This window comes from Coregonus lavaretus (genome assembly GCF_964263955.1).
Source record: "Coregonus lavaretus genome assembly, chromosome: 17".
NCBI lineage: Eukaryota > Metazoa > Chordata > Actinopteri > Salmoniformes > Salmonidae > Coregonus > Coregonus lavaretus.
In genome coordinates, this window is record NC_140004.1 from 24,999,163 (window position 1) to 25,013,502 (window position 14,340).

Here is a 14,340-nt window from a genome sequence, read left to right on the forward strand (position 1 = left end):
AATTTAAACTTTTCCAAATATCAGTGGTGAATTTTGGTGCCTCATGTGAATGTCATGGATAGAACCACTACATACCGGTATGTCCACTTTTTATTGTTTACAGGTATTAAGACCATGTGCTGTGGTTTAGAATGTGTACTTCTGTAATCCACACTGTTTGTGAATAAGATCACAAGGCCAGTGTTTATTTTTGTGTAGGCACGCTGGGGACTCTTTTCTTTCATCCCAAGCCACTAGCATGGTGCTCTGGATTATAGCATGGTGTATCAGTTACCGTTACTTAAGCCCTAAATTGTTATTATGCTACTAATGCGATTGTTATACAGCGCTGTCAGGGGTAGGGGTTAAGCCTTTGAACTTGACACATGCAGCAAAGTGTAACACGCTGTACTTTCTGCTTGCATTGGCATGTTATATTCGCATATTAGCAGGTAGGTAATGCAGACACAAACGTGGGTGAACAAGCAAGCAGAAAGAACACTGGTAATGACTGCCGCATGAGGTCTCATGTCTTCCATGATTACTGTGAGGATGGGAGAGCCACCGGTGGGCCTCCCCACCCTCCTCACTCTCTCCCTGGGCTCTGAAAGTGAGCAGGGTCCCTGAATTATCCTGCCGTCAGGCTTATTCGGTTATTAGGCAATCGTGGAATTGTGGGAGATGCTGGCAGTCGCTGTTTTCACTCTGGGTTAGCATCAAGCAGGGGAGAGTTGGGCTGCTGCCTGCTGCACTGTAACTCTTCCCTGGGCCCAGACCCCACCACCTGTCCACACAGTCTCTCAGGCCCATGGAAGTTCAAGGGTGCGTGACAACGACGTTACCAGGACCATGGACTTTGTCCAGGATGATGGATTGGCTTCCAGTCCCACCATCAACATGCATTGACAGCAATCCTCATTCACATTCCTCTGTCCTCTATTGGATTGTAGGGTTGTCTGATGTATACACACTGATGAAACAGTCCTATTATGGATGTCTTGCAATCAGAGATTTGTGATAAGAGGGTTGTTTTGGATTAGTTGGTCTTTATTGGTGTTTGGTAAAGGAGGCTACAGACTGTCTGTGATCTGTGTGGGTGGTCCTCTGCTCCTCTCTGGTGGTCTGTCCTCAAAACAGTTACTTAATGACGGCTTACTTTAGGTTGAGATTAGTTTATAGACTGGGATAATGCAGATAGGGTAGCATTGAGTCTGGGCAGAATAATAAAAATGCATCAACTCTGAAGAAAGCGAGCAAGAAGCATGTGAGGGAGGTAAATTAGTGATGGTAAGTAGAGAACATTAAAAATAGGAAGCATTAAGGATAGAAATGGAGGGTAAGTAAGATCGACAGATGGGTAAATAGGGCAGACAGTGAAAGAGGGAGGATGGAATATTGAAAGAGAAAGTACGAAAGGGAAAGGTGAAAGGTGAAACGGAAAGTGAAAAAGAGGGAGTGCTGTAAAGAATTGCTGCCACCCACCCGCTCATCTCTGTCACCCACACGTCCATGCTGTCTGCTGCCCCCGTGCCCTCGGATATAAATAATGCCATCTCTCTGTCTCCGCGGCGATGACAGACAGGCAATAAGTAGATTTCCCACGGGCATGGAGATCACAGCAGAGCCTTGGGTCACGCTAGTAACACTGTACTGGGTTATTTGGCCACTGTCCAACAGTGAATGATTAACTGTCAGTCCTGGCCCCTTACTGTCATATAGCACACTCATCTCCCTATTGGCAGCCTGAACATACTCTCTGAACATGGGCTACCCCAACCAGCACACATGTGCCCCATTGTATGAACTTTGTAGAGGAAAGGAGAAGGGGGGAGAGAGAGGAGGACTGCCTATTTTGGAGATGATCCTGATCTGTGGAGCCATGAAAGTCAGAAGCAGTGTGTTACTGTTTTATCCCTGGAGGTTTATGGCCATCTGGTTTAAAGCTGTGCTCTAAGAGCATTTATCCCATTGTGCTGTTCTTCCCCTGCAGTGGGGCCAGGGTGAAGTCCCAGACGAGCTTGATTGGTGCGTTCTGGATAAAGCTGCTAACTCCATTTTTAGACACTCGTAAATAACTGCAGAGGGGTCACAATGGCCAAAGACATTCTCACGTCTCTGAGACACACAGAATTAATGTCTATCTGATTCACACAGGCGTGCCTTGGGGCATAAATACAGGCACTTGCTTATTAAACATATACAGAACATCTAGAGATATAGAGAACATCCACACATGAACATTGACATGCACAACACATGCTCTCTCTGTCTCCGACTCTCTTTCTCGTTCTTCCTCTCCCACACACATGCTCAAATACGCACAAACAAAACGGACTGTTTTTTTGACAAGCACACACACAAACCTTGTCAGTGTTCAGATGCCGCTCTGTGTGTGTTTGCCAGACTAGGGTGATGTCCTTGACGGAGTCTGACCCACTTATCCTGGCATGCCTGGCCACAGTTTCTCTGGACAACTCCCTGTTCCTGGAAGCTGCTCCGCTCTCCTTTAAACCCAGGAAAACACCACTCTCCAGGGTCAGCACACACTATCAAGGAATACAATGAATGACGAGGGGTTTGATGAAACCACCATGTAAAATGAATAAAACTGTTTTGAGTTCCGATTGCTTGTTTTCAGTGAACAGAGTTTAGTTGAGTATCTATTTGAATAATATCTCATTCAGTTTTAGCTATATTACTTAGTCAAGCACCATTTAGGTGTGTGTACCAGAGGTTAAGAACAACATCACTTGCAGAGGGCATACCTGTGTTGCGCTAACCTTGTTCACCTGATATACTGTAGTTTGAGCTATTATGCACACCTACAGTACTGTAATATTCTGGAATTGGTATAAGCATTCGATACACAAACAAACATACTGGACGCACATATTCTCATGAAGACACATAGACTATTCTTGACAGACAAAGCACTTGAAGCATGCACACGTAACAGCAGCTGGTCAGATCACTGTGATATTCTATCAGCAAGTTCCAAAGCAAACACACTGCAGAGAGCAGCTGGCCTTTTCCAAGAGCCTTCCCTACAACCAGGGTCAGCCAGAACCAGGTTCAGGTTTTCTATAGCCCACTGCATTCGCCACCCTCCGTCTCTCTCTCATGGCTCTGTGTGCTTCTTAGGTTCTCCTTACCCTTGGTGGCCTGTCCTATGACCTGACCAATGCAGCTCAACTGACTCATGATGTCAAGCCTGAGAGGCTGCAGTTTGTCAGAAACCGTTTTAGGGGAGTGAAACTAGCTGAGCCCTCCCAGTCGGCCAGGCCCAGAGCCCCATCCAAACACCCAGTTGCCTGCCAATCAAGGTGTGAAGGACAAGGGCTCTAAATAAAAGGGGAGTTGAGGGAGGTAGGGGAGAGAGCGTTTCTGAATTGATGCCACCAGTATTCCCCCACTGGCCCCCACTAGTCCCCCAGGCCCTGACTGGCTCAGTGGAATAATAGACTGGTCCAGTGATAAATAGACATGTCTATAGCACCTGAGGGAAGAAAAGGTGGTGGGGGCCTCTGCTGCCTTAGAAACTGTATTCCTTGCATGCTCATTGGCTGTCTGGGACCAGGTCCCTAAAGAGGGGAGATTTGTGGGGGGTATAAAGAACGAGAGTTGTTTTGGAGGGTTTCTATAAACAGGCCGACAGAGAAAGCCTACTGTCCTCTTCTCCCAGGGGATATATACTCAAAAACTCAACACCCAGCGCCCTTGGATGGTTGAACTTTTAGAGCCTGATTCCAGTACTTGGGTTGAAAGAGAAGGTCTTTGCATCTCATTGTAACAGGATCGGACCTTCATTGTGACTGGTGATATTGAGAGCAGTTACCCACCATGCCTGGCATGAACCTAGACTTCCTGTCGGCCTCAGAGGCTCCACAGCCTCTGGTGGGCAGCCCAGACAGCCTATGTGTGGAGTCTGGTCTGGAGAAGGTGATCGGGGACCTGCTAGCCCAAGAGCAGGCTGAGGAGGAGGTGGGTGAGGGGGCCGAGTGTGGGCTAGAGCTGACACTGCGCTGTGCCGTGGGGGAGATCCACACTGACCTGCAGGCTTTTGGGAAGCGGGTGGATGCACGGCTAAAGGAGGCTGCGGAACGTGTGGCTCCTCTCTCCACAGCTCTGGCAGCTCTGCAGGAGGAGAACCTGAGGATGCGTATCCAGCAGGAGAGGCTTGCCCGCCAGGTGGAAGCTCTGTGTCAGGCCATGGGGCAGCCTGAACCCCCACCTTACACAGCCTTTGTCCCGGAGCCCACACCCAATGACCTCCAACTTCCATCCAGCACACTCCTCAGCCCTAAAACACCCGATGGGCTAGACTGGGAACCTGAGGCCGTCCCTGTCCCCGACCGTCCCACCTTTGCCACACGTCGCTCTTCCTCCACCTCCTCTCTGATAGGACTAGGTGGCATCTCACGTAGCAACAGCATGGTACGCCGCTCTCTCTCTGGCTGAATGGACCCCCTCCCGCCATCATATTTATCGTCATAATTTCCAGCCTTTTACTCTTTACTGACGCTCTCTTCGCTATCCCTCTTTGATATTTACCTCTAATCTGACGTCTTGAATAACACATTTTCCCATCTCTCACTGGTACTAATGAGCATCTGATCAGTCTAGATTTGTTGATGGTTTTATTGGCTGTACTAGTGCTTCGCTTGACAGCTTCAGTCTGCAGATTAGAGCACGTTGTCAGTGTCGATGGGTAGTTACATCTCAGTTTTGGTTATCATGGGGGTATCATTGTGTAGAAGTGGATTTACCCGTAACTAACCAGCTTTATCTGCATGCTTTTCTGTAGTCCCTCCTTCTTTCCTTCTGTCTTTTCCCACCCTCTATCATGAGGACAATTCCAACAGGTTCTCTTATCATCCCACATCATCCCCTCCCATCCACAATGCATGACCTTCTCTCTTTTCTCTCACTCTTTCATGCCAGCTCCTCAATCATTGTCTGTTAGTGTGTCAACTGTGTTTGTCACTGATGTGCTTTAATTCCATTGGGTGGATGATGGGGTTTGTGAAGCTGCCCTGGCAGAACCTGGCAGAGTGTTTGTTTGCATGTGTTCCTGTTTGTGTCCGTGTTCTGTCAGGGGAAATGTGTCAGGGGACACACTTCCTGTGCTGTGCTGGGAGGAAGTATCCTGTTTGCTGTCATTTAATCTTCTGAGTAACAGCCTGTTCATGATGATAGCCTCTGGTCTACTGCCGAAAAACCCTGGGCTCCTTAAGTTTCTTTGGCACGCTCCTCAGAAGAAGTCCCAAACATTGTGTTGGACTTGTGGCTCAGAGTTCGCACTTCACAGTGCTCCTGGTCAGATACTGAACCATACCCCTCTCTGTGGCCAAATTATGGTTCACAGCCTGGGTGCACTCTCTGAATACATCTCAGGTGTGTAACACCAATGTCACACCATCTCCAATCTTCTAGAGGCAGTCAGAGTGATCTTGAACCCTGCAGCCTGTTGTAGTCCAGGTCAAGAAGGTCAGCTCTGCTCTGTTGTGACTGGGGTAAAGGGAAAGCCAGCCAAAGAGCTGTGAACTTAGAGGCTCTCTTTCTGCCCTCTGTTACTTACCTTCTAATCGTTCTAATGGTATTAAACACAGGTACAGCTAACACTGATAGGCTCTGAAACCTGCCGACCTCTCTGCTGTTTTGGTCATGAGTGACAGTGTTGTGTGTGTTGATTACATTTTAAGGGATATTGAAGGGTATTTATTTGGTATTACCTGTAGTTATTCAGCTGGACAGGGTTCTTAGGCCTAGTAATGCTCCCAGTCCAGCTGGTCCTGTCCATCAGCCTCTCCAGGCCCAGGGAAGCTGTTCTCTTTGAGTTCAGCCATGTCACAGATGGATGACTGGGGTGCATGGAGGCTGACCTTACCCGACCCCTACTCTTCACAATGTGGTAGTATACAGATACACTTCTGCCTCACCAGCTTACATAACCTAGTCCTGTAGGTCAATACAGACACTTTCAATGGCATAATGTTAGACACACCAGACACCCTTAGCATATGTCCACTCTCACGCTCATTAAAGAAACTGGAAACCCATCTTTCTTCCCAACATTTAATTATTCATCATATATGCAGTTGTGTTTCCCCAGTGCTTACATAACCTAGTCCTATAGGTCTATAGACACTTTCACACACTGGCATAGTGTTAGGCACACCAGCCACTCTGAACATGAGGTCCACTCTCACACTCTCATAGAAGAAGAAAATACAATATGTCTCCCTAGGGTACGATAACTGTTACCCTAATCACCAATTAATTATATAACCATTTAAAGTGAATCTGTCCTCTCCCTCACCCTTAACCCCACCATGGCCACACTCTCTTCCAGTGAGGCCTTGTTTGTTTGGCAGGGCCATGTCCAATAACATTCCACTGCGGTCAAGTGGCTCTCACTAGGACCTGTCCCATGGGTCAGACCCCTGAGTCTCAGTCCAGACCTCCAGAACCAGAGGCCACCCTGGATCACACAGCTCTGGCTGTACTGGGGCTGGGTGGGCACCCTCTCCCTGGCTGGACTCTCTGAGAAGAGAGAGGGGGTGGAGGGTGGGAGCTGATGGGGATAGTGCCAGCTGTCTGGGGCTAAATCTGGACCTGGACTCTGTTACAACAAAGGCAATAGTCTAGAGGCAGACCAGCCCAGCCTCTATAGTCTGCAGAAGGCATGTGGCACCATATGGAAATCTATTTGAGGTGTTATCTATAGGCTTTATGGCCACTTAAAATACATGGTTAAAAAGCCAGACAGTGGTATCTTAATGGAAGACTATGCTGTGTTTATGTCCATGTCCCATCTCCTTTCTTCGCTTGTCAGCAGCGGAGGCACACAAAAACCCTACATCTCTCTCCTGACTGTTACAGCACTGACTGAGTGCGCTATCTGCTTCTGGACAATGTGATTGTGCTTTTACAGTGATGTAGTGTGTATAGTCCTGTATCCTGTAGGAGGATGGAGCTGGTGTCTATCCTACACAGTTTACATTAATGCAGCTCTCCGGGCCCATAGCCAAAGTAGTGCTTTACCGCTGTGACATGACATGAGCCCTCTGTTCATGGAAGCCTCGTACTGTTTAGACCGACTGAGAGGGCGTCAGTCAGAAGTGGTCAGTGAAGGGTGAGCTAACTGTTGCTTGGCAGGGTATTGTGCCCCCTGCTGTACAGTCGTGGTCAATAGTTTTGAGAATGACACAAATATAAATTTTCACAAAGTCTGCTGCCTCAGTTTTTATGATGGCAATTTGCATATACTCCAGAATGTTATGAAGAGTGATCAGATGAATTGCAATTAATTGCAAAGTCCCTCTTTGCCATGAAAATGAACTTAATCCCAAAAAAAACATTTCCACTGCATTTCAGCCCTGCCACAAAAGGACCAGCTGACATCATGTCAGTGATTCTCTCGTTAACACAGGTGAGAGTGTTGACGAGGACAAGGCTGGAGATCACTCTGTCATGCTGATTGAGTTAGAATAACAGACTGGAAGCTTTAAAAGGACGGTGGTGCTTGAAATCATTGTTCTTCCTCTGTTAACCATGGTTACTTGCAAGGAAACATGTGCCGTCATCATTGCTTTGCACAAAAAGGGCTTCACAGGCAAGGATATTGCTGCTAGTAAGATTGCACCTAAATCAACCATTTATCGGATCATCAAGAACTTCAAGGAGAGAGGTTCAATTGTTGTGAAGAAGGCTTCAGGGCGCCCAAGAAAGTCCAGCAAGCGCCAGGACCGTCTCATAAAGTTGATTCAGCTGCGGGATCGGGGCACCACCAGTGCAGAGCTTGCTCAGGAATGGCAGCAGGCAGGTGTGAGTGCATCTGCACACACAGTGAGGCGAAGACTTTTGGAGGATAGCCTGGTGTCAAGAAGGCAGCGAGGAAGCCACTTCTCTCCAGGACAGACTGATATTCTGCAAAAGGTACAGGGATTGGACTGCTGAGGACTGGGGTAAAGTCATTTTCTCTGATGAATCCCCTTTCCGATTGTTTGGAGCATCCGGAAAAAAGCTTGTCCGGAGAAGAAAAGGTGAGCGCTACCATCAGTCCTGTGTCATGCCAACAGTAAAGCATCCTGAGACCATTCATGTGTGGGGTTGCTTCACAGTTTTGCCTAAGAACACAGCCATGAATAAAGAATGGTACCAACACATCCTCAGAGAGCAACTTCTCCCAACCATCCAAGAACAGTTTGGTGACGAACAATGCCTTTTCCAGCATGATGGAGCACCTTGCCATAAGGCAAAAGTGATAACTAAGTGGCTCGGGGAACAAAACATCGACATTTTGGGTCCATGGCCAGGAAACTCCCCAGACCTTAATCCCATTGAGAACTTGTGGTCGATCCTCAAGAGGCGGGTGGACAAACAAAACCCCACAAATTCTGACAAACTCCAAGCATTGATAATGAAAGAATGGGCTGCCATCAGTCAGGATGTGGCCCAGAAGTTAATTGACAGCATGCCAGGGCGGATTGCAGAGGTCTTGAAAAAGAAGGGTCAACACTGCAAATATTGACTCTTTGCATAAACTTAATGTAATTGTCAATAAAAAGCCTTTGACACTAATGGAATGCTTGTAATTATACTTCAGTATACCATAGTAACATCTGACAAAAATATCTAAAAACACTGAAGCAGCAAACTTTGTGAAGACCAATACTTGTGTCATTCTCCAAACTTTTGACCACGACTGTATACAAATCCTCACTCTCTGAGACAAAGACGGAGGAGCTGGAGGGCCTGGAGGGGCATGAGGGGTGTGAAAGTGTACATGCTCCCCCTCCCACCACCGAAGGTTCCAGGAAGTTTTCCTGAAATCCTCCGGTGCTCATTCTGTCCTAAATGTCAGCAAGCCTCTGTGTCTTTTCTGTAAACACAGCTGTAGGGATTGATGGATCGGAAGCCTCCCTTTTTTGTCTCTCCCCTGGCCTGGTGTGTCCTGGTCCTATGGTTTGTCATCAGCTTGGGAATGGTGTTTGAGTATGATCGACCTCCAACGCTACTGGGCTTTTGTATGTGTTTATATATGTGCTGCCACTGACATTGACCCTTAGCTAAGGATAAAAAGATGGCCATGGTTTTCAAACTCACAGTCTAAAATGGATGACAATCCTTATTTAAAAGCTGTATAACCTGAAAATAATCCATAATTCCCTCGTAGATGGCCTCAGAGCCAGTGTTTGCAGTGGAGCCCTCAGTGCAGGTGGCCTGCTCTCAGCCCCCGGCTGCTGTACCCAACGGCTCCTCTGCGCCTCGGGCCAAATTCGAAGAGTGCTCCAGAGAACTGACCGCAGAACAGCTGGCCGCCATCGACGATGAAGAGCTCCTGGATAAAATGGTACTTTCCCCTCCCCCATATCACACACACTCTTAGTCCTTAAATCCCCAGACCTAGATTTGTTGGAATCTGGTCTTTTTGTGTATTATTGAGGGGTTATATCTGGTCTGCTGTGAGAGTTTACATTTGGAATGGTCATACCCTTACATTTCGGTCTGTGTGTGTGTGTGTGTGTGTGTGTGTGTGTGTGTGTGTGTGTGTGTGTGTGTGTGTGTGTGTGTGTACTACACTGTGTATGAGTGTGCTGTATGTGTGTATTTGGAGCTATGTAACAGAGTTTGTCTGTAGACCGACCCCTCTCATTCTTCCCCACAGCTGGATGAGTCCAAGGACTTTGAGGAGAGGAAGATGATCCGACAGGCCATGAGAGATCTGCGTAAGAGGAGGAGAGGTGAGAGTGACCACAGCCAGACTAACAAACCTCCTGTCCATTCCCTCTCTCCAACTTCTAGCACCCCTTTCTCAATCTCTCACTCTCCACTTACCTGACCACTCTATCCCTCAACCAAATTTCTTCATTTACTGCTTTTTTTCATTCTTCCTTCCTTATCCATTTCTTTGTTCTTTCTTCATATTTTTTGCCGTCTTTTCTTCATCATTGTCTTCCTTTTATCATTATTTTAACTGCTGGGTCTCTCTGCTGGTAGATGACCTTCATCAAATCTAGTCTGCATTATGTACCTGCCTCATCTCTCGTCATTTCCATCCACTTATTTTCACATTCTCGCATCCTGCTCTCAGAGGCCGAACTGGGATGTAAGGAGGAAATAGGTAGGAACGTCCTGTGTGTTTGTGTGGACTACAGTGAGGAAAAAAAGTATTTGATCCCCTGCTGATTTTGTACGTTTGCCCACTGACAAAGAAATGATAACATTTTTGACATGCGTTTTTCTGGATTCTTTTGTTGTTATTCTGTCTCTCACTGTTCAAATAAACCTACCATTAAAATTATAGACTGATCATTTCTTTGTCAGTGGGCAAACGTACAAAATCAGCAGGGGATCCAATACTTTTTTCCCTCACTGTATATTAATACAGTATGCATCTGTGTTTGTCATTTGTCAATGTCCGACTTGGTTGTATACCCTCATTGTCAACCATACTGTCCTACCAGTGCTGTTATTGAGCTTGACGCTCATCATTGAGTTTTCTCAGTGATACACATTGATCATGAACTGACCAGCAAAACACGTGAACATGGGGAACCTGTATGGTGGACGATGAGGGATATGTTAATACGTCTGTTGAAACGCATGAGTCATGATGTTTGTACATGTTTGTGTGACTACCCAGCACTCACCAGGTTGCCATATGTGATATATCAGGGTGACACGGCACATTAGGGTTCACTCACTGCCTCAGGGAAAACACACCTCAGGTTGTTCCACATATGGCTGGCTGGGTGCATAGTGCTGACTGCTCGTTGACACTCCAGAAAGGACTCAGAACTCGGTGTCAGAGAAGGTTCCTTGGGCTCAGTAGCTCACCACCCAGTTTATCCCTGTATTGCCCTTAACCCTAGCCAGTAAATGAGAGACCTGAGGAATATAGTTCAGTGATAATGAGAGCTTTACTGTGGGTCTGGGGCATAGGAAGGTAAATGGACAGGTAAGACTGCTAGAGCGCCGAGGCATCGGGTAGCTGTACTGGTGTTAATGTTTAGTTTAGCTTTATAGCAGAGAGGGGCTGTCAGCTTGCCTCTTCTCCTCCCTCTTTTTCCACTGACCTTCTCCCTCCCTCCGTCCCTCCTGTCCTCCATCTCAGACCAGAGAGAAAAGGAGCGGGAGTGTCGTCTTGCGGAGCTTCGGCAGCAGAGAGAGGAGCATGCTCAGAAGGGTCGTACGGGAGGAGGAGGAGCTGGAGAGGTGGTGATGAGGAAGGTGGAGAAGTCAGCTGATGGCTCCACCCTCAGCCAAGTCACCAAGACAGACCGCTTCGCCCAGTCTGGTAGGCCAATCATACACCATGTCTTAGGCTGACAACATTAACAGTGCATGATCTTCCCAAGTCCGTTGAAATACTTCAAATGTATTTCTATGTTTGTGTGTCTAGGTGATGGCAGCAGGACAGCTCACAGCACCATCATGGAGGCCAGTTATGTGAAGAAAACAGACGGTGAGTCAACACATCTTCCTCCTAATTTAAATCAGCATTTTCTATCATCATCATCATCATTTGATTACTATCACTCTTTTCATCCATATATGGTGTTGTGTGATCTCACCACCATCACCTCCCTGTGTTCTCTAGTGGGGACAGTTCAGTCCAAGTCCTACAGCTATTCCTCCTCTACCTCCAGCAGCAGCTCCACCAGGAAAGTGGGCAGGTGAGCGCTGAACCCATAGATGCAATATAATACTGTGTTGTATTGAATTCTGTGGCTGAACCCTCCTCCTCAGCAACCCCTATAGGATTAACTGATATTGTGTTGAACAGTAATTTACCCCTTCTCTCTCTTCCTCCCTCCTCCCTTCTTCCATCCATCAGTGTGTTTGACCGCGAGGACGACTCGGCGTCCCGTGCTGCGGAGCGCCGGCAGGCAGAGAAGCGCAAGGAGCTGATTAGAGCCCAGACTCTGCCCAAGACGTCCGCCGCACAGTCCCGCAAAGCCATGATAGAGAAACTGGACAAGGAGAGCGGAGGGTAAGGATAGAAAGAACTGAGAATAGTAAAGAAGGAGAAAACGTCAATACTAACATAAACCAATCCCCCTTCTTCAGGCCAGGAAATAAAGCAGTTGCCAAGGTGAACACGGTCCAGCGCTCAGCTAGCTGTGTGGTGCCCAATGCCAACTCCATCAAACAGATGCTGCTGGACTGGTGCCGCGCCAAGACCCGCTCATATGAGGTGAGCCAACCCGCCATGGCACCATCCTGAGTGTCCAGTCTACTTAAAGATCTGAGGCATTCACACTTTAGTTCATCCTGCTATGAGGGTTAGGCCTTTTCTATAACCCCTCTACTGCAAGCAAAACATGCCACCATGTATTCTCTGTCAGCAGTGCTGTGGTCTCTCACATACTCTTAGGTCTATTGGGTGACCAATGGCATTGGCTCATGATTTGTGACTGAATCATGTCTCTCCTCTTTTTCTTCTTTCCTCCTCTTTCGCCCTGCAGAATGTGGACATCCAGAACTTCTCGTCCAGTTGGAGTGATGGCATGGCATTCTGTGCCCTGGTGCATAACTTCTTCCCAGAGGCCTTCGACTACTCCTCTCTCACCCCTGCCAACCGCAGACACAACTTTGAGGTGGCCTTCAGCACTGCAGAGTGAGTACACACATACACAAATACATACACTTGTAAACTGTACGTCATGTGTGCACTCATAGATGTACTGAATGTCATGTCTTGGAGTGTGATATTGAATCAGAACTTCAGACCTGGGCTACATGGAAGCTTCACTCTTGGAGTTGCCCCGTGGCCATTTACAGCAAAATGGACAAGGATCTGTGTTCACCATCTTCTAAACATCCTCCGTCCCCAAGACCATCAATCGTCTGACCACCCCAAGGCTCTGTTTTTGGGGAAGTAGATCCACTGTAGCTGTCTAGCCAACTCTTTGCCCACACATTGAACTCAAAATCGGTCAAACATCTTGAGAACCCAAAGACAAACTACTTCCCTCGCCTTTCTCTGCCCAAAACCAACACACTCCTCTTTCTCTGAACAGATTTGATCCCTCTATTGGGTATGTTTGTTTGACCTCTGAAAGATCAACACTGAGCTGCCAGTCTATGGATTCCACAGGCTCAACAGTACAGGACCTCTGGGTTCTCACCACCCTCTCTTAGCCTTGCTACCACCTAACTACCCCTCCACATACAGTAGTAAGACTGTCTGCCTGAGGGAGGAAGAGAATGTGCATCCACAGGATTCAGCATTTTGGATTCAGCTATTTTACTCAACTCACTATGTGTCAAAGGGCCTACAGTGAGAGGGTTGGGAAGGGCCAGGGCCCACTGCTCAGTTTTATCCCTCCTCTCTCTCTCAGGTCAATCAAGTCAGCTTCTGGATCTACTACTACTACTATGTCCTGTACCTCTAAACCTCCACTCTCCATCCACTCTCTCCTCTCAGAGATGCTCTCCTCAGTAACCGCTGTGTGATGTGACCCTCCGTCCACCAATCCTGATCTAAACCAGGAAACTCCTGAGACTGACCCCTTCCCAACAACCACCAGGTTACTACAGTACAGGAAGAGCACTCGACTGACTGCCTCCCAGACCCCTCTCCTTCCCTCTCTCCTTTAATCTGTCCATCTCCTCCTCCTCCTCTTCCTCACTCCACCTCTGTCATCTCGTTTTCTGATGAGGTCATGTACTGTCAACCTTTTCCCTGTCACCCACCAGTGTCTGCTGAGTTCACCTGTTAAGACCATGATGACGTAACCACCGGATTGTCAAACACGTGTTCCTCCTAGCTACCCCCACAACCCCCTCTTTGTCACTGTGCTGCACTGTCACTCCTTTCCCTGGGCACCAACCTCACCCCCTCCTCCCCCACAACCTGCCAGTGTGCCTCATCTGGAACCCTCTCACACACCCCTCCAACACACACACACCACCCTGTGCACCACCAGTGTGTTTCTCTTCTAGGTTCACCCTGTGGTCCATGTCTTTGTCATTGTAGAATTCTTGTTGTTTTGTCCTTGTCTCTTGTTTTTGTACTGGACAAAACAAAGCCAATGTTCTATTGTTGATGTCCCTATACCCCCATGTCAAAGTCTTTTGTCTCAGTGCACAAAAATAGAAAACAAACAAACAAAACTGCAAAATGGACGTCGCCTGACGCTTCATTTTCCATTTTGTGTCTGCGTGTGTGCGCGCATATGTGTCATGTTGTTCATGAAGCATGTCAACTCATGGATATGCCTGTCAACACAGACCATGTAATGTTATCCTTTCTTTTTCTTTTCTCTCTCTCCCTCTCTCCACACCCTGGGTATTCCTCTTGTTTGGCTACTCACTGCTTTACTATTTCTCTCTTCCTTCTGTCTATCTGTT

The 14,340-nt window shown here is 47.5% G+C and overlaps 1 protein-coding gene across 4 annotated transcripts in view; it reads left to right on the forward strand.

Annotated features, from left to right (window-relative positions):
• LOC311144967 (smoothelin-like) overlaps nt 1–14,340 on the forward strand; it is an 81,958-nt gene that overhangs the window by 63,873 nt on the left and 3,745 nt on the right. For 2 of the 4 annotated variants that reach the window (XM_084181162.1, XM_084181163.1), the window contains exons 11-19: nt 9,158–9,334; nt 9,650–9,725; nt 10,076–10,105; nt 11,099–11,281; nt 11,387–11,449; nt 11,585–11,660; nt 11,822–11,977; nt 12,055–12,181; nt 12,453–12,604. In XM_084181162.1, the coding sequence (XP_084037288.1) occupies nt 9,158–9,334; nt 9,650–9,725; nt 10,076–10,105; nt 11,099–11,281; nt 11,387–11,449; nt 11,585–11,660; nt 11,822–11,977; nt 12,055–12,181; nt 12,453–12,604 (1,040 nt within the window). The remainder of the gene's footprint in view (nt 1–9,157; nt 9,335–9,649; nt 9,726–10,075; nt 10,106–11,098; nt 11,282–11,386; nt 11,450–11,584; nt 11,661–11,821; nt 11,978–12,054; nt 12,182–12,452; nt 12,605–14,340) is intronic. The other 2 variants (XM_084181164.1, XM_084181165.1) reach the window with 1 other exon arrangement.